At 43.2% G+C, this 23,123-nt stretch overlaps 1 protein-coding gene across 9 annotated transcripts in view; it reads right to left on the bottom strand.

Annotated features, from left to right (window-relative positions):
* Positions 1-23,123, bottom strand: part of FIP1L1 (factor interacting with PAPOLA and CPSF1) — a 337,219-nt gene that overhangs the window by 97,574 nt on the left and 216,522 nt on the right. For all 9 annotated transcript variants that reach the window (XM_030191378.1, XM_030191380.1, XM_030191381.1 and 6 more), the window contains 2 exons: positions 22,513-22,539; positions 557-596 (listed from right to left, as the gene is read on the bottom strand). In XM_030191378.1, coding sequence (XP_030047238.1) covers positions 557-596; positions 22,513-22,539 — 67 coding nt within the window. The remainder of the gene's footprint in view (positions 1-556; positions 597-22,512; positions 22,540-23,123) is intronic.

The raw sequence follows: 23,123 nt of genomic DNA, 5'->3' as shown, positions 1-23,123 counted from the left end.
AAGGGAATTGAAAGAACACTGGCCTTGCACAAGAAACATACACAAATTTGCATGTGAAGATATTACTGCGAACTCTGATGGAAACAGAGAGACATGAGTTCTGTGGGACAAAGCAAAGACATATCCACATTGCTCTGTGGGACAAAAAAGACCAAGCCGGTCCCATGTGATGAGAGTGGAAAGGTGTGTCCATGTGTGGTAGACCACTTCAAAACGCTTCTAGAGAACACTGGGGAGCGCTTGTTGTGACAGGCTCCATTGGGATGATGTCACCCATCAGTAAGATTATTATCATCCAAAAGAGATTTGTAGTAGTAGTAGTAGAATAATGTTTATTGTAAAAGTATAAACATGTAATACAACAATGTTAGGATATAGAAAGAGATGAGACAAGATATAACATTAAAAATAAGAAACTGAGCCAAAACACAAGTTGAAATTCTGAAATATCTATTTATAACTATTATGAATTAGATAAACATTACAATCATACTAATTTATACTTTTTTGTAGAATAGAAAATGAAAAACTTTTGGAAAAAAGACACTGTTATTACCTTTCTATCGTCGGTATCAAGGAAGGTGGTGGTGGAAAACCTGAAATATTCAACTGACAAATCAGTAAACAGCATGTCAAATAAAAACACAATAAACTGGAACACAGCATTACACGCTCCATCTAGATGAAAATAAATACAACCAAGTTACTTACATGTAACACACATTTTGCTCAGATAGTAGGTAGGATGCAAGTCCTCACAGATGAGTGATGTTACCTGATGAAGCCCACATTGGAAAAAAGGTCTCTTCATCTGGGTAAATTCTAGAAGCTTTTCAGAGACCAACCATGCATGTGTACCAGTTCCTGACTTGCATGGGACCGCCTAAGTTTTTCAAAAGCTTATTTATGAGACAACTTCAAGGGCAGGTGGGCAGATATATAAGCACTTATATCTTTACTATCTTCAGAGAACTTGGTTTTCTTCGAAGACAAGCAGGATATGAAGTTCTCACTGACTGGACTACCTACCTACAAGTCTGCCTTCAACAGAAATGGGGACAGAAAAAAACAATGGTCACAATATGCTCCTAAATTGGTCTCTCTGAAAATTTATTAGGGCTGAGTGCCTATGTTTATATTCAGAATTTCACTAGACTCCAAAATATAGGAGCACAAGAAGTGTTTGGCAATGGGGCAGATTAAGGGGGTGAATATATCAAGGTGCGACAAACAGATCTCAGGTTGCTGACTCCATAGGCGATAAAAACCAAAAGAAAATATAAACATTAACTTATACAAGAAAGACTACAAGGAGAATAGGATGTCATGATGCACTGGCTTAATGGAAAAATGGTGGTCTGGTGTGATGATGCAAGGCAGGAAATGACATGCATTCGCGGTTAGTGTCTCAAAGCTTTCAGGACTTTTCTAGCTGGAGAGACCTTTTTTCTCCATTGGATGATGCCACTTTTGTGAGGGCATAGTATCCTGCTTGTCCTCAGAGAATGCTGCTTTCACAGAACCATTCAAGCCCAATGTTTGCTCTAATTATTTCTATACTCTCATGTTTGGTAATTCAAACCTTCCTTCTCATCCCATACAGTGGTGGAAATAAGTATTTGATCCCTTGCTGATTTTGTAAGTTTGCCCACTGACAAAGACATGAGCAGCCCATAATTGAAGGGTAGGTTATTGGTAACAGTGAGAGATAGCACATCACAAATTAAATCCGGAAAATCACATTGTGGAAAGTATATGAATTTATTTGCATTCTGCAGAGGGAAATAAGTATTTGATCCCCCACCAACCAGTAAGAGATCTGGCCCCTACAGACCAGGTAGATGCTCCAAATCAACTCGTTACCTGCATGACAGACAGCTGTCGGCAATGGTCACCTGTATGAAAGACACCTGTCCACAGACTCAGTGAATCAGTCAGACTCTAACCTCTACAAAATGGCCAAGAGCAAGGAGCTGTCTAAGGATGTCAGGGACAAGATCATACACCTGCACAAGGCTGGAATGGGCTACAAAACCATCAGTAAGACGCTGGGCGAGAAGGAGACAACTGTTGGTGCCATAGTAAGAAAATGGAAGAAGTACAAAATGACTGTCAATCGACAAAGATCTGGGGCTCCACGCAAAATCTCACCTCGTGGGGTATCCTTGATCATGAGGAAGGTTAGAAATCAGCCTACAACTACAAGGGGGGAACTTGTCAATGATCTCAAGGCAGCTGGGACCACTGTCACCACGAAAACCATTGGTAACACATTACGACATAACGGATTGCAATCCTGCAGTGCCCGCAAGGTCCCCCTGCTCCGGAAGGCACATGTGACGGCCCGTCTGAAGTTTGCCAGTGAACACCTGGATGATGCCGAGAGTGATTGGGAGAAGGTGCTGTGGTCAGATGAGACAAAAATTGAGCTCTTTGGCATGAACTCAACTCGCCGTGTTTGGAGGAAGAGAAATGCTGCCTATGACCCAAAGAACACCGTCCCCACTGTCAAGCATGGAGGTGGAAATGTTATGTTTTGGGGGTGTTTCTCTGCTAAGGGCACAGGACTACTTCACCGCATCAATGGGAGAATGGATGGGGCCATGTACCGTACAATTCTGAGTGACAACCTCCTTCCCTCCGCCAGGGCCTTAAAAATGGGTCGTGGCTGGGTCTTCCAGCATGACAATGACCCAAAACATACAGCCAAGGCAACAAAGGAGTGGCTCAGGAAGAAGCACATTAGGGTCATGGAGTGGCCTAGCCAGTCACCAGACCTTAATCCCATTGAAAACTTATGGAGGGAGCTGAAGCTGTGAGTTGCCAAGCGACAGCCCAGAACTCTTAATGATTTAGAGATGATCTGCAAAGAGGAGTGGACCAAAATTCCTCCTGACATGTGTGCAAACCTCATCATCAACTACAGAAGACGTCTGACCGCTGTGCTTGCCAACAAGGGTTTTGCCACCAAGTATTAGGTCTTGTTTGCCAGAGGGATTAAATACTTATTTCCCTCTGCAGAATGCAAATAAATTCATATACTTTCCACAATGTGATTTTCCGGATTTAATTTGTGATGTGCTATCTCTCACTGTTACCAATAACCTACCCTTCAATTATGGGCTGCTCATGTCTTTGTCAGTGGGCAAACTTACAAAATCAGCAAGGGATCAAATACTTATTTCCACCACTGTACATGGTGGAACGAAGTATCATGATGTATACTGAGAAGGAGGAGAAGATTTCAGAGAGAGGACACACCTGCTTCTTGACTTTCTTAGACTTGATAAACTCAAAGGAAACAGACTATGTTCTCTATTGAAGCAGGATAAAAATCAGTCACACTAGTTGGATGCACATTCAGTGGTGTCAATATAGATGAGTTCTTGAATAGCTGCTATCTAACTGGGTCACTCTCTTTTTTTTCCATACTACCATATGGATGTGTTTCTGCTCTCACAACATTTTATGTATTTATTTTTACTTTGCTTCTACCCTCTAGCTGTAATCATCTCACTGCCTTCCCTACCACACTCCTACTTCCTTATCTCAATAAAACAAAGAAAATTTTATATCTTTGGTTCAATTTATAAATCACCCCTATCATAACAACTTGAGGCAATTTACAAAATAAACTACAATAAAATCATTACAATAAAAACAACACAATAAAATCATCATGACAAAATAAACAATATCCCCAACAATATCTGCTCCCACCTGACCATATTCTAATCTTAATAACCTAACCCCATCAATCAACTTTAGTATCAAACACTGCATCACCACCACAGGCCTTGGCTCATAGCCATTCCTTAATTAGACTGCAGAACCTCAAATCTTCCTTTTGCCACACTGCCACCAGCAATCAGTTGCATATCTATATCTAAAGCAGGCACCACCATTATAAAATTTTCATTCACTCTTCCCAGAAGCTGTTCCTGATGGCAGATTCTCCCGAGAATTCAAGCATTGCAAAAATAGAGTGATAAGGTCTTCATCATGGACTTCCATGATGAATATTAAAATTTCAAGGCATTTTCAGTATCACTGTTGCTTAAACCAGCTCTGGTGAAATTCGTTCTCAAAGATAACCCTGAGAATGGTGCTAAGTCTGCAAAGACTGCACACATACACGTCTCAGCACCATGATGTTAGGACTTGGGTTCAGGAACATCACCATTGATGCAATCAGCTGCTTTGGTTCATTTGGCCCAGTCTCAGAGTAAGGTTTACCAATACTGGTTCTAGAGGCTGAATCATCATCATCTGGTCCTTTGTTGGCTAAGAGTGTAGCAAAATTCATGCTGGGCATGGCAGCCTTCATACAGATGGTTAAGAGGGTAATTTACATGCTTATTTATTTGGATTTATTAACCTCCTTTATGAAGAGAATCACCCAAGGCAGTATACATCAGATATGTTCTATGTTTGTGCAGCGCTGCGTATGCCTTGTAGCGCTATAGAAATGCTAAATAGTAGTAGTAGTAATACTGTTTAACATACTATGACATACCTAAAGCAAGGCTAGTACTAAAAATGCTCAAGAGCCAAATCCTCTCCATTCCATTTTCCAGTCAACTACTCTCACATAAACCCAGGGAGTGAATGGCTGAAGTGTCCAACTGGGCCAGAACTAATCGCCCCACAACATCCTATTCTCCCAGATGCCATTGGCCTTATTCTAGAGGGTATAGACCTGGATCTCTTTTATCCCAATAAACATCAATGTTCATTTTTGGCCTCAGGCTTCCTCATCTTCTGACTGTTCTTACGGATATCTGTTGGAGTGATCAAACATTGCAAAAATAGAGTGATAAGGTCTTCATGGACTTCCATGATGAATATTAAAATTTCAAGGCATTTTCAGTATCACTGTTGCCTAAACCAGCTCTGGTGAAATTCCTTCTCAAAGATAACCCTGAGAATGGTGCTAAGTCTGCAAAGACTGCATACACACGTGTCTCAGCACCATGATCAAACCACTTATGCATCCACCTTTTCCCTATATTAGTGCACATTTGTGGAATGGATTACCTAAATTTGTAAAAACTACTCACGATCATCCGACTTTCAGAAAATCACTCAAGACCAACTTATTTGGAAAAGCTTAAGCCAAAGTCCCTCCTTGTATCCATAACTCCTGAACTGTAGCTATCATAACGGCATATTGAACTCTATTACCCTTTCTCCTTTTCTTCTCCTCTGTAATTACTCACTAAACTCTTCAACTTCACTGTACTTGATTGTTTGTTACAGGATTGATGTATGCCTTTTCAGACTGATGTAAGCCACATTAAGCCTGCCCATGGGCTGGAAAATGAGGGATATAAATGCTATAAATAAATAAAACATGGAAAAGTCAATCAGAATGCTCTCAGATCCTTTTCCCACACAGCAACAAAGTACTTCTCTGCTTGAAGATCTAACTTATCCTAAGTTCATTCAGAAAATGGCCAAAGTACCTGTTCTTCCCCAGGACGACAACAAACCAAGGAAAAACATTTTAAACACTTCCAATACATAGATGCCCCTAAAGAGACCGCACTGAGCAAAATCCATAGGCTTCTTCAAGAGTTTCAGAAGTGGATGTGGCAAAACTGGCATCCTGCCCACTGATGAGAAAGCTCAACCTTGAATCCAGGTTACAGTCCAGTACTGGGTTCACTGTGATAAGAGCTTCCACATCACTCTTTCATGGTGGAGTTAGCCTTAAGGATACTAAAGTTTTCAAAAGTATGCTTGAATACCTTGCCTGGCAAGCATCCCAAGACCTTGCATCTAGTAGGAAAAAAGGTGTGTATTCATCTCTAGAATAGTGGAACATCAGCTTCAAATGCTACAATATCTGCACCAGTGGCTCAAACATCTAAAACATTTGTGCATGCTCTCCAACAAAAGGGAGAGTGATTTCACTTTGAAAAATTTTCCAATGCAGAAGAGTACAGAAAGCCATAAATTACAGAACTTCAATAACCATAGGCACTGAAAAATGAAATCTGTTCTGACCAGCTACAATGCTGTGAAAAAGATATTGTCCCCCTTCTGACTTTCCGTCACTGTAAATATGACACACTGAATGGTTTCTCATCTTTAAATAAAATGTAATATTAGACAAAGGGAACCTGAGTAAACACAGCATTTGGAAGGAACTCAAGCTGCAATAGTACTAGCCATGTGGGAACTCTGCAGTCCAGCGGCAAAACAGCCACTGCTCCTGCCAAAACTGGCTCTACTTTCACTAGCGCCACTACTATCAAGGAGGCTAGCGCATCAGTAAATTGTAAGAGAAGTAGCTCCCTGGAGCCACACTCAGCCAAATCTTACCCTTTCCCATCAAAGTCAAGTCAGTAGAAGCCAGTTGTACAGCCGACATGCTGGCACCCACATGCAGCACATTTTTAGCTGCTCAGCATTAAGTGGCACTGACATTGTGGTCTCCCCAAGAATTCCCTTGCTGTAGGTGACCTTGATGGGGATCCTGCTCACCCACCACCTGAGTCTCAAGCTCTGCTGCTTCTATCCCTTGATCTTCTTCTCTATTTGTTCATTATTGCAGTTGACCCCAGGACAAAGGAAGGCGGGGGAGGGGAGAACACACACATGCACAAAAAGAAAATCAGATGTGACTCATCTTGCTGGCAGAGGCCCCTTGGGCTACAGGTTAAGGCTCGGGGGTCCAGAGGACATGCATCCCTCCAAGCTCAACCAGGGAAAAGGTCTACATACCAGTTCCTAGAACACTGATTACAGACTGCACCCTAGAGAGTCAAGCCTATCCTCAAAAATTCTGTTAACTACTCCTGCCTGCAGCATCTACTACAGGCAGAGAAATACTGGTAGGGTTGTTATTATTTGAGTATGGACATTCTCTCTTTCAAGTCTCTGCTGCCCACAATGAGCAAGCTGTGAAATGCTTATGGGGCTACAGACAGCAGATCCTGAATGGGGTGAGATTTTCAGTGTCACCCTCTGGCCATTCAAGGCAATAGAAGCTTGCCTAAGGTCAGATAGGGCAACAGTGGGATAATGAACTTGGGACCTCTGATTCTCAGTTCTCTGCTCTATTAGGCTACTTTAAAGCAATATCCGAACCCTTGATTTGCTACACAAGGCCATATCGGAAAGACTGCATTAATTCTTTGCTTCGGTCTTCAGCGAGGAAGATTTGGGAGAGATACTAGTGCCAGAAATGATATTCAAAGATGACGAATCACAAAAAATGAATGAAATCTCTCTAAACTTGAAAGACATAATGGTACAATTTGACAAACTGAAGAGCAGCAAATCGCCTGGACCAGATGGTATTCATTCCATAGAACTGATAGAATTGAAAAATGTACTTGCAGAACTATTGTTAGTAATATGTAATTTATCTTTAAAATTAAGCATGGTACTGAAAGATTGGAGAGTAGCCAATGTAACGCCGATTTTTAAAAAAGTTCCAGAGGTGATCCGGCCAATTATAGACCGGTGAGTCTGATGTCTGTGCCGAGCAAAATGGTAGAGACTATTATAAAGAACAAAATTACAAAGCATATTCAAAAGCATGGATTAATGAGACATAGAGGCATATTTTCAAAGCACTTAGCCTTCCAAAGTTCCATAGGTTTCTATGGAACTTTGGAAGGCTAAGTGCTTTGAAAATAAGCCTCAAAGTCCACATGGATTTAGTGAAGGGAAATCTTGCCTCACAAACATGTGGCTAAAGGTGAGCCAGTTGACATTGTATCTGATTTTCAAAAGGGATTTGACAAAGTACCTCATGAAAGGCTCCAGAGAAGATTGGAGAGTCATGGGATAGGAGGAAGTGTACTATTGTGGATTAAAAACTGGTTAAAAGATAGAAAACAGAGAATAGGGTTAAATGGTCAGTATTCTCAATGGCGAAGGGTCTGTGCTGGAACTGCTACTTTTTAAAATATTTATAAATGATTTAGAGATGGGAGTAACTAGTGAGGTAACTAAATTTTCTGACGACACAAAGTTATTAAATCACAAGAGCATTGTGAAAAATTACAAAAAGACCTTATGAGACTGGGCATCCAAGTGGCAGATGATGTTTAATGTGAGCATGTACAAAGTGATGCATGTGGGAAAGAGGATCCTGAATTATAGTTACGTCATGCATGATTCCACATTAGGAGTCACTGACCGGGAAAAGGATTTACGTTGAAACCTTCTGCTCAGTGACAGTGGCGGCTAAGAAAGCAAATAGAATGTTAGGTATTATTAGGAAAGAAGAAATAGAAAACAAAAATGAGGATGTTATAATGACTTTGTATCGTTCTATGGTGTGATGCACCTCAAATACTGTGTGCAAGTTTGATCACCGCATCTAATATAGTGGAATTAGAAAAAGGTACATAATGAAAAACATAAGAATACTAGTTAGTCGTAAACACTGGGCTGACATTAGGGGAGGGCAAAAAGGGCAACTGAACTGGGCCCCAATGCTGCAGGAGGCCCCTAGTTTGTCTCAAGCTTAAGGTGACACAGCCTTTTGGTGGGCTTTCGGGCCCATTCCTAAATTTCTGCCCTGGGCCTCAGCATGTTTTAACACTGGGCCTGACTAAACAGGAAATAACTATAATGTTTATAGAGCAGGAGGTGCAACCAAGGAGGTTTAATAGACAGGACATGAAGTGATGTCAGAATGCTGAAACCAGTTAGGTTAGTCTAAGTTTCCCCTTCCCTGCGTAGCCGTCATCAAATGTTGGTAGCATTTTTATTTACTCTCACTTATATTGTCAAACATGCCAGCTTGTGCAGCATACAGATGTACACAGAGAAAGTATAATAACGGAATAACTTTTCATAGGTAAAGAAGTAATTTGTTATAAATCTTAATCAGTGCTCAGTTGGAGGGGGTGATTACAAGGACACCCTAGCACATGTTATATTTGTGCAGAGATTTTTTCTCCTGGTAATGGGCCACTAAAACAGATATCATGTTATGAGAATCAGGTGCTTAATATTCAGAGTTTCTATCTATTTATTTATGACATTCATATCCCACATTTAACATATATTAGGTTGAAATCTGGGAGAATTTGAAAGTTTTTTTTTTTTTAACCCTGTGCCTAGATGGTTTGTGGGAACTTGCTCCTTCTGTTTTGAAGAATGCAGTGGTATATTATATTATTATTTATTACTATTATTTACTACTGGTTGATATACAGCAGAAGTTAACCAAGTCAACTTCACGCTTTGTAATATAATTTTTAATAGCATTTTTCTCAGTCATTACTCAAATACAAATAAAATTATAATGTTAATTATACAACCAAGTCTGCCTCTTATGGTAGTTAGGATAACCTGGTCCTGAAGTTACCCAAGACAGTCTTGCTTGTCAGGATACTGACAATGAATATTCATGAGAGAGACTTGCATACAGTGGAGGCAGTGTTTGTTATGAAATGCTTTCAGTCCTACTGATCTGTACATCTGTTGTGTTATTTTGACGGGTGGAAACAGACAGGTGGGCTTATAGGGAGGGAGGGGAGTACGGAAGGGGAAGGGTTCTTGGGGTATGTTCTCTGTAAAAGCTTTTATTGTGCCATGTTGGATGGTACTGTTTTTTCTTGTTCTGTATGAAGCTTATCAACCAACATGTTTGGCTTTTAATAAAGATGAATAAAACATAAAAAATAAGTTTTCGATGTTACTGAATTCTATTATTCTGTCTCACTGTATTTCCAGTTTTGGCACAGTATAAGCCATCACAAGAACAAAATATAAGAAAACCAATGGACTGCATTAGGGGCTTACAGACCATTTAGTTAGGTTTCAACAAATGAGAGATCTGTTTTGACAAACAGTACTTTACCACTTGTCCCTGAAACATGCTCAAACAACAGAATAATCCATTTGTGTATCTAAAAGGTAAACTTCTACAAAACTGATGAAGATATGATTCCATGTGCCCCAATGAAAGGAGAGTTTAATTCTACTTCCATTTAATTTCAAAATATTCCATCATCTTTATAACATCAGGCTTCCCAAGGCAGATTACAACATTTAAGATGAACCCATCAGGAAACTGAAATTTGGCCATTTGTATTCTATACAGTGTATTTACTTAATTTTTAGTGTAGAAAAATGAGAACGAACAAAATGCAGAGTTTAAAATTGCTGTTTCTACCAGCTATAATAATTTTTTAAGCTGTTTTAGTGATATTCAATTGTTATTTCAAGATATTTATATCTACATGGGAAGCTTTCAAATAAATTAAAAAGCTGTCCAATAAATTGAAAAAACAAAACAAAACCTTTTGTCCTCCATCTTTTAAGGCACTGCCTATCTAACTGAAACAACTTGTTACAGATAGACCCACAATAAAAAAAACGACAAGGTGGATGCAGCAGCTCATAGGCTTGCTTGCTTTTGAGTGAACAGGGATGACGGCTGCGCTGGGAAGTGGAAACAGACTGTCCTAATTGGCTTCCCTGCTGACAGTAACTAGATAGGCTCACTTCCACTTTTGTTTATTAAACCTCCTTGGGTGCAACTCAGGTTATAAAAATAGATATTTCTGCCAGAGATCTATCTACCCTCTAAGAAGACAGAGAAGGTGACACAATAAAACGATGAAGCTGTACTGGTCTAGAGGTCAATGTTGTTGATCAATAAATCCTGTAGACCAGTACAGCATCATCGTTTTGAGTCACCTTCGCTGTCTTCTCAGACGCTTTTTCTCTGTGAGGTTTTTGTCCTGTATTTCTGTAGGGATCAATCTAGTCCATGTGCATGTGCGATGTGCCATAAAGAATAAAAGCCAAGCAGAAGCACAAAAATCAATGGTGCACAGGCAATGCATTTCTGACATTTATGTAAAATTGGGTATGGGTACTTCAGTACTTTTAAATTGTAAAAAGTCAGCAATCTGAAACCCTAGAAGGCTGAATGCATTAAAGCTGATGATAGTGAAAGCCTGACAGGGCTACAAATTGATCATGTCATGAAGAAGCTTGCATGGGTGAAACATACTGGTCTTCGCTGACATGGGATTTGACCAGCGAATATTTGAATCCTTTATAAATATGCATTATAGGTACACTTTGCCTTTGCATATTTTCACTGATGGCAATTAAATATGAGCACAGTATATTTTTTATGTCCCAGGCTATTAAGGTGATTCTATCACAGTAAGTGCTGTTAAAGGTGGAGAAACTGAGGTCTTTTCCTCACCATTAGATTTAAACCAATGGGTAGAAGACTGTGATACATAAATATTATTTACGTTTCTGTTTTGAAGCAGATTCTGTATTTTGTTTGTAGCATTCCATGCGCTGGACCTGAACCAAAATACTGCTAAGTGTTTTCTGATTATTTTATTCTAACCTCTGAACTTTTGGCTACAGGTTTAGCTACCTGATATTCTCTTATTGCATAATTAATTTGTCCTGTGAATCTGTATTGTGGTGCACTTCTCTGTCTTCTAACTCTGCCCCCACTCCCAAAAAGACAAAAACAACAACAAAAAAATAATACCCTCTTTCCTTTCCTGCCTAGCTGTGAGAGGATAGGCTTTTCTAACTGCTTCTGGTCCTGTAGCATTCTAACTTTGTGGAAAGGTTCTGCCACAGGCAAAACCACAGTCTCCCAACTGGTTATAAATTTGCATTTTACATTGATGAAACTGCTATAATTAATGGGAATATTTAGATTTATTTACTAAAGGAAAGTTATATTCTAGTGGAATTTGAAAGTTAAATCAACTGAAAATTCTTTGATCAGACTGTATCATTTCTGGTCATACCTAGAGAACTTTTTTTTGATACAGCACTTGGCTGATGCACTGGGATTTATAGTCCCACCCACCCTCCCCAGGGTTTTCAAGTCATACATAGACAAGCCAAAACTCATTAACTTTACTCCTCAGTCACACACAGGCAATCTTGCAGACTGTTAACCCCATCATAGGTTTGAGGATCCAAGATGGCTGACTGAACTGGCCGTAGGTCGCCACACTCTGATTATTTCCTTCTCTTTACTCCGCTAAAATGCCAAAGCGTAGAGGGAAGTCTACAGCCAATGTTCCCCCAGGTCGACTAACCTCAACGTTGACTGGCCCTCTTGATGCTTTTGTGCGGCGACCAGAGGTTTCGGGTGGGTCAGAGGGCAGCACGCCGACAGCGTCCGGAAAGAATGGAGGATCCGAGACGCTGTCAGTGCATGAAGTCACCCTTAGCCCTGACCAACGAGCTCCCCATCTGCAACCCCAGGCTGTTTCCTCTCCGATTCTGGCATCGTTTCCGAAGCTCCCAGGAACTGGTTTAGCAATTGAACCTCAGGGGGAAGAAGATCTTTCAACGGAGAGTAGTGGAGCGGAAGGTTTTGGGAGCTCCCGATTAACCCTGGAGGGTAATGTTCAGCTAGCAAGAGGAGGCATGGCTGTCACGGGGAATACAGAAACAAGGGCTACATTGGCTGAAGAGAAGCAAAAACAAGGTACTTTAACTTTTCTTCAAGATAAACCAGCAGAGATTACCCTGGAAAGTTTGTGGGGGTTAATTGTTAATTTGGGAAAAGTATTATGTCCACAAATTCAGGGCTTGGAGACACGAGTCAATAATTTAGAAAAATCTGTCAAATCTATAGGAGAGAATAAAGACTTATTGGGGAAATTTGGACCTTCAGTACAAAGAATAGATAAAATGAATGACTTGCAAATAAATATGATAAAAGATCTTACTAATATGAGAAAGAAAATTGAAAATCTGGAAAACTCTCAAAGGGCTAATAATATACGACTATTGAATTTCCCAAGAACAATAACTATCACTCCAAGAGAGATGTTAGCCAGATATATGAAGGAAATATTGGGATTTACGGAGGGGAACTTTCCTCCAATGAGTCAAGTTTACTATTTACCACAACGACTACCAGAAGTTCCTAATCAACAACAAGGGCAACCATTGGATGTCTCAGCGATGCTGGAGGCACCAACAGAGGACTTGGTAACTACAGGAACACTGTTAGTGACTCTAGCTATGTCAACTGATAAAGTCTTAGTTATGAAAAAATTCTTTAAAAATAAAGAGAGAGAATTTTTAGGTCTAAAAGTCCGTATCTTTCCCGACGTCTCTAAGGAGACTCAAAAGAAGCGTAGGCAGTTTTTGTTACTGAAGCCAGGAGTTCTCCAGCTGGGTGCAACATTCTTTTTGCGATATCCCTGTAAGTGCATAGTTTGCTATCAATCAGTCAAGTATGTATTCTTTGAGTCTGTACAACTCAGTGAATTTATAACAGCTAAAAAAGAATTGTTGGATCGAAGAGAATGAGCTCGTATATGGTAAAATGAGAAACCTCTTTTGACTAGTTTAGTTTTCCTTATAATTTTCTTATGATATCCTCTATATATTGTTATATCTTGGATCAACATTGAGGACTTGTGTGTACTGACTCAGGAAATGTTACTTTTAATTATTATTTCTTATAATTTTCTTTTCTTTCTTGACGAATGTACCTTTTCTATCACAAGTGTGTAATGCTTGTTATAAAGTGAAAGTAAATAAATAAATAAATAAATTAAACCCCATCATAGTACACCTGTTCATACCCATTTCAACCAATCAGGATGACTTTTATTCTCTATAACAATTGTGGTGCTTTAGTTTCAAGGCCAATCATCTGGAGACTTAAGGCTTGTCCTACCTGTCTTCAGCTTGCTAGTTTAAAACAGGAGCTCAGTAAAGTAAAGCAGGAATTGGATGCACTTAAAGCAGCTTCTAGGACTGCACAGAATCAGACCAACTTCTCACCACTGCCGCAAAGAATAAAACCACCTAAGAATAGATGGTTCACGGTAGGCTCAGGCAGACTTCGTTATGTGGCACAGAAGCATCTGCCCTCACAAGTGTTGCCCCTACAGAATTCTTTTGCTCCATTACAGCACTGTGATGTTCCTGAAAATAGAACTGAGGCGGAAGAAAAAGCAATGAAGGTGGAACAAAAAGATATGAAGGTACCCAAAGAGAAAAGACACCCCCAAATCACTAATGTTGAAACTCATACCAGGAAACAGTTGCTACTAGGAAATTCCATTATCAGAGGCATTAACTTAGAAACACAGTTCAAGGTGCCATGCAAAGTGAAATGCCTTCCAGGCTCTTCAGCTACCAGGAGTACCAAGCAAATAATCTCTATAATCAGAGAAGAAACTAAGGAGTCAAACACTGATGTTGTTATCCACCTGGGAACAAATGACTTGTCCAGTAATACCCCACTTGCCACGCCGACAGCTTTTCAGGAGCTGGGAGAGGGGTTAAAACCTTTGATACAAACAAAGTACTACCTACCTTTGGAAAGGGAGAGGAAAGATTGCAAAGTACTGAGAATTACAATAGCTGGCTCAAAGCCTGGTGTCACCAAGAAGGATTTAGGTACATAGGAGGATGGGGCAATACATGGAATTTCAATAGCTGGCTCAAAGCCTGGTGTCACCAAGAAGGATTTAGGTACATAGGAGGATGGGGCAATACATGGAAAAACAAAAGACTATACTGTAACAATGGGCTGCATCTCACTCTGGCAGGAAAAAAAATCCTTGGGGAGAAATTCAGACAATATATTTCTAGGCATTTAAACTAGAAGGCTGGGGTGCAATATGGAGGCAGTTCAATTCAAGTGGTCACCCCCAGCTAAAGACAAGATGCGTCAGTAGAAAAGAAAGCAATGAAAACAACAATCTTAGCAAATCACTTCTTACCAACACAGCGGGAAGTGAGACTAAACAAGAAACTAAACAGAAGATAAAAATTCCACTGAAATGTAGATGGAAAGCGATGACCACACATGCTTGCAGTCTAAGCAATAAAGTTCATGACCTTCAAGCCCTGATGTTGGAGGCAGACTTAGACGTTGTTGCAATCACGGAGACATGGCTCAATGGTTCCCATGAATGGGATGCAAACATACCAGGCTATAATTTCTATTTAGGAAGGATAGAGATGGTCGTAAAGGTGGAGGAGTAGCTCTGTATGTGAGAAATGATATTGCAGCGACTGAAATGACAGGGAACTGGGGAAAGGAAGAAGCGATACGGATCATCTTAAAAAGAGATGATAGAACCTCTGTCCACGTGGGTGTTGTCTACAGACCTCCGACACAATTGGAGGAACTAGATAAAGATCTGGTCACAGATATTCAAAAGTTGGGAAAGAAGAGAGAGGTGCTTTTGCTGTAAATTGGAAGGTTCCATCTGCGGAATCGGAAAGAAGTAGAGAGATCATGGATGCTTTTCAAAGTGCTCTGCTCTGACAAATGGTGACGGAACCCACGAGGGAGGAAGCGACGCTGCATCTGGTGCTCACAAAAGGGGATAGTGTGTCAAATGTCTGAGCGGGCGCCCACCTGGGCAGCAGTGACCAAACAGTTTGGTTTGATACGACAGCTGAAGTGGAGGGCGGTCACTCAAAACTCAAAGTCCTGGATTTCAAGCATGCTGACTTTAGTAAAATGGGGGAATACCTGAGGAAGGAGCTGATGGGCTGGGAGGACATAGAGAAGTGGAAGGACAGTGGTCCAGGCTGAAAGAAGCTATAAATATGGCCACAAACCTTTATATAAAGAGAATAAATAAAAGCAAGAGAGAAAGGAAACCTATATAGTTCTCCAAGCAAGTGGCTGAGAAAATAAAGGCTAAAGAGTTGGCGTTCCTGAAATACAGAAAAACTCAAGAAGAGGAACACGGAGAGGAATACCGGATGAAACTGAAAGAAGCCAAGAGAGAGATACGTCTGGCGAAAGCACAAGAACAAATGGCTAGAAATGTAAGGAGGGGTGATAAAAATTTCCTCAGGTATATTAGTGAAAGGAGGAAGACTAAAAAGGGAATTGTGAGACTGAAAGATGCTACGAACCGCTATGTAGATAATGATGAAGAAAAAGCAAATTTGCTAAATAGATACTTTTGTTCTGTTTTCGCAGAAGAAAATCCTGGAGAAGGACCGCGATGGACTGGCAAAAGTACATATGAGAATGGAGTGGATATGGGAAAATTAGGTTCTTACCTTGGTAATTTTCTTTCCTTTAGTCATAGCAGATGAAGCATTACGTATGGGTTGTGTCCATCAACCAGCAGGGGGAGATAGAGAGCACTCAACTTTTCACAGTGCCTCATGGCCAGCCAGCTCCACTGCCTCTTCAGTATTTGAAGCTTCCAAAGCAGTATGGCAAACCGCAATGGGAATAACATGAACTTTCCTCACAACGAACGATGGCCCCTTAACAAGGGCATGAACACATCCTCCTGGAGGGAATAAACTCGTCCTCCTTATAGTATAACTGGAGGGGATACACGCAACCTCCTGGAGGGAATAAACTCATCCTCCAAAACATAAACTGGAGGGAATGGACTCATCCTCCTATAAGTGAACATGAATCCTGAAGACTGTTTTCCAACTTTCTCCCAAGAAAGGAACTTCAGGAAACAAGAACAGAACCTGAAACAGATTCACAGCATACAGACAATCATATAGGGAGGGTTCATGGCTTCATCTGCTATGACTAAAGGAAAGAAAATTACCACGGTAAGAAACTAATTTTCCCTTCCTTGTCATCAAGCAGAGGAAGCCATTACGTATGGGATGTAACAAAGCAATCCCTATATAGGGTGGGAACAGGTCACACCACGCGCTAGCACTTGTGCTCCAAAACGCGCAATCTCCTAGCAGCCACATCCAGCCTGTAATGTCGGGCAAAAGAGAGCTTAGAAGCCCATGTTGCTGCACTGCATATCTCTTGACGAGAGAGTGCACCAGTTTCAGCCCAAGAGGAAGAAATCGCTCTGGTAGAATGCGCATTAAAGGCTACAGGCGGAGACCGGCCGGCAAGCAGATAAGCTGAAAAGATAGTTTCTTTGAGCCAGCGGGCAATAGTGGCTTTAGACGCTGGAGACCCTCTGCATGGACCTGATAGCAAAACAAACAGATGATCATATATCCTGAAAGAGATGGTAACTCGCAGATACTGCAGCAGAGTCCTGCGCACATCCAACAGGTGCAACTGCCCAAAAGATTCTGGAAACTCCTCCTTATCAAAGGAGGGCAAGAAAATAGGCTGGTTTAGGTGAAACGCTGAAACCACCTTAGGCATGAAGGAAGGCACAGTCCGAACCGTGACCCCGGACTCTGAGAATTGCAGAAATGGGTCTCTACAGGACAGCGCCTGGAGCTCTGACACCCGTCTCGCCGAAGTAATGGCCACAAGAAAAACTGCCTTTAGTGTTAAATCTTTCTCCGATGCTCGCCGAAGCGGCTCAAAAGGAGAAGCCTGCAGGGCCTTCAAACTTAGCCCCAGGTTCCAAGCTGGACAGGGTGCTCGCACGGAAGGCCAGAGCCGAAGCACCCCATTAAGAAACCGTGCCACATCTGGATGAGCAGCTAAAGACACGCCTTCAACCTTACCACGAAGGGAGGCCAACGCTGCCACTTGCACCCGCAGGGAATTATAGGCCAAGCCTATTTGTACACCATCCTGCAAAAAGTCCAGAATCGGCGAGACAGGAGCCCGCATGGGTGTGATCGCTTTTGAAGCACACCAAGACTCAAACTGGCGCCAAATCCTGGCATAAGTCACGGAAGTGGAACGCTTGCGGGCCTGCAGGAGAGTGGAAATAACTGTGTTTGAATAGCCTTTGTCCCTCAATTGCGCCCTCTCAATCACCATGCCATAAGACCAAAGCGGCAGGCGTCCTCCATGGCTACCGGGCCCTGTGACAACAGGTTCGGTACCAGAGGTAAAGGAAGGGGAGCCTCCACTAGCATCTGTCGGAGGTCCGCATACCAAGGCCTCCTGGGCCAATCCGGGGCGATGAGGACCACTTCTCCTGGGTGCAGCCGAATCCGCAGGAGCACACGCCCTATCAAGGGCCACGGAGGGAACACATATAGTAGGCCCGGAGGCCAGGGCTGAGTCAAGGCATCCAACCCTGCCGAGCGAGGATCTCTCCGTCTGCTGAAGAAGCACGGGACTTTGGCATTTGAACTTGTCGCCATAAGATCCATCACGGGCTTGCCCCATTTGGCACATATCTGCAGGAATACTTCGTCTGCTAGTTCCCATTCTGCTGGATCGATCTGATGCCTGCTTAGATAATCGGCTTCCACGTTGCTCTGACCTGCAATGTGAGCTGCCGACAGAAACTGAAGATGCAGCTCGGCCCAGTGGCAAATCTGTTCGGCCTGCGCGGCCAGTGCTCTGCACTGAGTGCCGCCTTGTCGATTTATGTAGGCCACTGCTGTCGTGTTGTCCGACATCACTCTGACAGTCAATCCTTCCAGGGTCACTTGAAAGGCCAGAAGCGCCTGAAACACCGCTTTCAACTCCAGGCGGTTGATAGACCACTCCGACTCCTCGGGTGTCCATAGACCCTGGGCATGCTTCCCCTTGCAATGTGCACCCCAGCCCTTCAGGCTGGCATTTGTCACTACTAGACACCAATCGGGGAGCGCCAGCGGCATTCCTCGCCGCAGCATGCTGTCTGAGAGCTACCACTCCATGCTGAGTCGGGCCGCAGGGAGCCAAGAAAGTCTGCATTGATAATCCTAAGAAACTGGAGACCATCTTTGAACTAGGGAATACTGTAGAGGTCTCAGGTGCGCTCTCGCCCAGGGCACCACTTCCAATGTGGCTGTCATCGATCCCAGCAGCTGGACAATGTCCCAAGCTCGCGGGCGGGGCATCCTCAGGAGCAGACAAACCTGATTCTGAAGCTTGCACCGCCTTAGCTCGGGTAGGTATACATAGCCCGAGTCTGTGTCGAACCTGGCCCCCAAATATTCTATAGATTGCGAGGGGGTCGGGTGACTTTTGGCCATATTGACGACCCAGCCTAGAGATTGAAGTACTGAGACCACTCTGGCTGTAGCTTGATAGCTCTCTGTTACAGAGTCTGCTCTGATGAGCCAGTCGTCTAGGTACGGGTGAACCCTGATACCTTCTCGCCTGAGCAAAGCAGCTACTACTACTTAACATTTCTAGAGCGCTACTAGGGTTACGCAGCGCTGTACAGTTTGACAAAGAAGGACAGTCCCTGCTCAAAGGAGCTTAAAATCTAAAGGACGAGTAAGGACGAGTGCTGTGCCTGTGCTGGGAGCTGAAGGACTGAGCTCCCGGTGGGCAATCTGGAGGTGTGGAGATCAAATTGAGGGAGTATCCTAACCGGATTATTTGAAGAACCCACCGATCGGAGGTTATGAGAGGCCACCTTTGATGGAAAATTTTTAACCTCCCTCCAACCGGTAGATCGCCCGGCACAGACACCTTTACAGCAGCTATGCTCATCTGCAGCAAGTCAAAAGCCCGTCCCTTGCTTTTGCTGGGGAGCCACAGGGGCCTGCTTTGGTGCACGCTGTTGACGTGAATGAGTGCGCTGGGGCTGAGCCCTAGAAGGCTGTCAAGAAGGAGGAGTGTACCTACGCTTATTATAAGAATAGGGAGCACTCCTCCTCTCCCTGAAAAATGGTCTACCTGAAGAGGTAGATGCTGAAGGCGCCCAGTGGGAGAGGTTGTCGAGTGCGGTTTCCCACTGGTTGAGCTGTTCTACAACCTGCTCGACCTTCTCACCAAAAACATTATCCCCCCGGATACTACTACCACCATTACCTTCAAAAAGGTTCGGGGAGCTGTGGCGAGGCCAAAAGGCAAGGCCCGGAACTGGAAATGTTTTCCCAACACCGCAAACCTCAGAAACTTCTGGTGTGGGGGCCAAATTGGTATGTGCAAGTAAGCTTCTTTCAGGTCTAGAGACGTGAGAAACTCTCCTGGCTGTACCGCAGCAATGACGGAGCACAGGGTTTCCATGTGGAAATGCCGCACTCTCAGGGACTTCTTTAATTCTTTTAAGTCCAGAATAGGGCGAAAAGACCCACCTTTTCGCGGCACCACAAAGTAGATGCAGTATCGGCCGTAGCCGTGTTCGGCGGGAGTCTCCTCTACCGCTGCCCATTTGGCGGCAGAACCGCATCGGGACTCCACAAACACGTCTCTTACTGGGGCGTTGAATTCTATTCTGTAGCCATCTCTGATCAGGTCCAGAACCCACTGATCTGAGGAAATATTGGCCCACTCCTCGGCAAAGAGGGAAAGACGTCCTCTGATGACAGGAAGTGAGGAGGGGGCCGGTGCACCATCATTGAGAGGGTCGCCCTTGAACTCCAGGCCTAGAGCCGGTGGCTGCGGAACGCTTGTCTGAGCGAAAGGAGTTCCTCTGCTGAAAAACGGGCACGAGAAGTGAACCCAGCAGAACGCCCCGGGCGGTACCTTCTACCTTCACGGAAGCGAGGTCTATAAGAGGAGTGGACCGCCTGGCCCTTGGAGGAAGGCCTCGGCCTATCTTCGGGCAAGCGCTGGGGTTTAGGATCTCCCAGGCCTTTAACAATTTTTTTTCCCAACTCCTCACCAAATAGAAGGCCTTGAAAGAGCAACTTCACCAACCTTTGCTTAGAGGCCATGTCCGCTGCCCAATGTCGTAGCCAAATAAGATGGCGAGCCGCCACTGCTACTGCCATTTGTTTAGCCGAAGCTCTGACAATATCATAAAGGGCATCAGCCAAAAAGGACAAGGCCGACTCCAGCCGCGGAGCCACATCCGAGAAGGGCTCCACTCCATCTCCGGGCTGTTCCACTGCCTGTTGCAACCACGCCAGGCAGGCTCTAGCAGCATAACAACTGCATGCAGACTCCCGAACAGTAAGACCTGCAATTTCAAAGGACCGTTTAAGTGCTGCTTCCAGCCTACGGTCTTTTTTATCCTTCAGGGCAACTCCTCCTTCCACAGGGAGGGTAGTTCTCTTTGTCTCCGCAGTGACTAGGGCATCTACTTTAGGCATTGCAAAGCGAGCCAAATGCTCCTCACGCAGAGGGTATAATTGCCCCATAGCCCTGGAAACTTTCAAAGGTCCCTTGGGGTCAGCCCACTGAGCGGAAATAAGCTCTTGGATTTCAGCAAAGCTTTTGACACGGTTCCCCACAGGAGGCTCTTGAATAAACTTGACAGGCTGAAGATAGGACCCGACGTGATGAACTGGATTAAGAACTGGTTGATGGACAGATGCCAGAGGGTGGTGGTTAATGGAATTCACTCGGATGAGGGAAAGGTGAGTAGTGGAGTGCCTCAGGGATCAGTGCTGGGTCCAATTCTGTTCAATATATTTATGAGTGACATTGCCAAAGGGTTAGAAGGTAAAGTTTGCCTTTTTACGGATGGCACCAAGATTTGTAACAGATTGGACACCCCGGAGGGAGTGGAAAACATGAAAAAGGATCTGCAGAAGCTAGAAGAATGGTCTTATGTTTGGCAATTAAAATTCAATGCAAAGTGATGCACTTAGGGAGTAGAAATCCATGGGAAACATATGTGTTAAGCCATAAGAGTCTGATATGTACAGACAGAGAGAGGGATCTTGGGGTGATAGTATCTGAGGATCTGAAGGTGACAAAACAGTGTGACAAGGCGGTGGCCGTAGCCAGAAGGTTGCTAGGCTGTATAGAGAGAGGTGTGACCTGCAGAAGAAAGGAGGTGTTGATGCTCCTGTACAAGTCGTTGGTGAGGGCCCACCTGGAGTATTGTTTTTAGTTTTGGAGGCTAAGGATGTAAAAAGAATTGAAGCGGTGCAAAGAAAAGCTACAAAAATGGTATGAGATTTGCGTTACAAGACGTATGAGGAGAGACTTGCTGACCTGAACTTGTATACCCTGGAGGAAAAGAGAAACAGGGGTGATATGATACAGATGTTCAAATATTTGAAAGGTATTAATCCGCAAACAAGCCTTTTCCGGAGATGAGAAGGCGGTAGAACTAGAAGACATGAAGTGAGGTTGAAGGGGGGCAGACTCAAGAAAAATGTCAGGAAGTATTTTTTCACGGAGAGTGTGGTGGATACTTGGAATGCCCTCCCGTGGGAGGTGGTGGAAATGAAAACGGTAACAGAATTAAAAAATGCGTGGGATAAACATAAAGGAATCCTGTTCAGAAGGAATGGATCCTCAGAAGCTTAGCGGAGATTGGGTGGCACAGACGGTGGTGGGAGGCGGGGCTAGTGCTGGGCAGACTTCTACGGTCTGTGCTCTGAAAATGGCAGATACAAATCAAGGTCAGGTATACACATAAAGTAGCACATATGAGTCTATCTTGTTGGGCAGACTGGATGGACCGTACAGGTCTTTCTCTGCCGTCATCTACTATGTTACTATGTTGTGTTACCTTTTGATTCCTTTCCTTAGATTGTAGAAGAATTCTGAGAACAAATTACCAAAACTGCTTTGCAATAAAGTGAACCTAAAGTAGGCCTGTCCACATTTTGATTATCAAGATGTCAAATGTTTATTCACCAGAAAATGCCATGCTGATCAGTTTAACCAATCTGGTCTTTCTGTGGGAGCAAATTCCCAATGTTCAGCGAGGTTAAAATCAGGCATTTATCATGTATGCCTTAAATACAGAATATAATACACAAATCTGAATTTCATAAAGTAATAGTTCAAAAGAAGCTGAAACAATTTACCTGGTGGTGGCACAGTTATCGGTATTCCTGAAAAACAAAAAGTGAAAATTAAGCAAACTGAAGTCAGTATTACCTCACAATACTACTACTATTTAGCATTTCTATAGCGCTACAAGGCGTACGCAGCGCTGCACAAACATAGAAGAAAGACAGTCCCTGCTCAAAGAGCTTACAATCTAATAGACAAAAAATAAAGTAAGCAAATCAAATCAATTAATGTGTACAGGAAGGAGGAGAGGAGGGTAGGTGGAGGTGAGTGGTTACGAGTCAAAAGCAATGTTAAAGAGGTGGGCTTTCAGACTAGATTTAAAGGTGGCCAAGGATGAGGCAAGACGTAGGGGTTCAGGAAGTTTATTCCAGGCGTAGGGTGCAGCGAGACAGAAGGCGCGGTCTGGAGTTGGCAGTAGTGGAGAAGGGAACAGATAAGAAGGATTTACCCATGGAGCAGAGTGCATGGGAAGGGGTGTAGGGAAGGACGAGTGTGGAGAGATACTGGGGAGCAGCAGAGAGAGTACATTTATAGGTTAGTCGAAGAAGTTTGAACATGATGCGAAAACGGATAGGGAGCCAGTGAAGCGACTTGAGGAGAGGGGTAGTATGAGTAAAGCGAC

This window comes from Microcaecilia unicolor, chromosome 2, assembly GCF_901765095.1.
Source record: "Microcaecilia unicolor chromosome 2, aMicUni1.1, whole genome shotgun sequence".
Lineage (NCBI taxonomy): Eukaryota > Metazoa > Chordata > Amphibia > Gymnophiona > Siphonopidae > Microcaecilia > Microcaecilia unicolor.
Note: the sequence above shows the minus strand (reverse complement) of the source record. Positions and strands in the feature narration are given on the sequence as shown.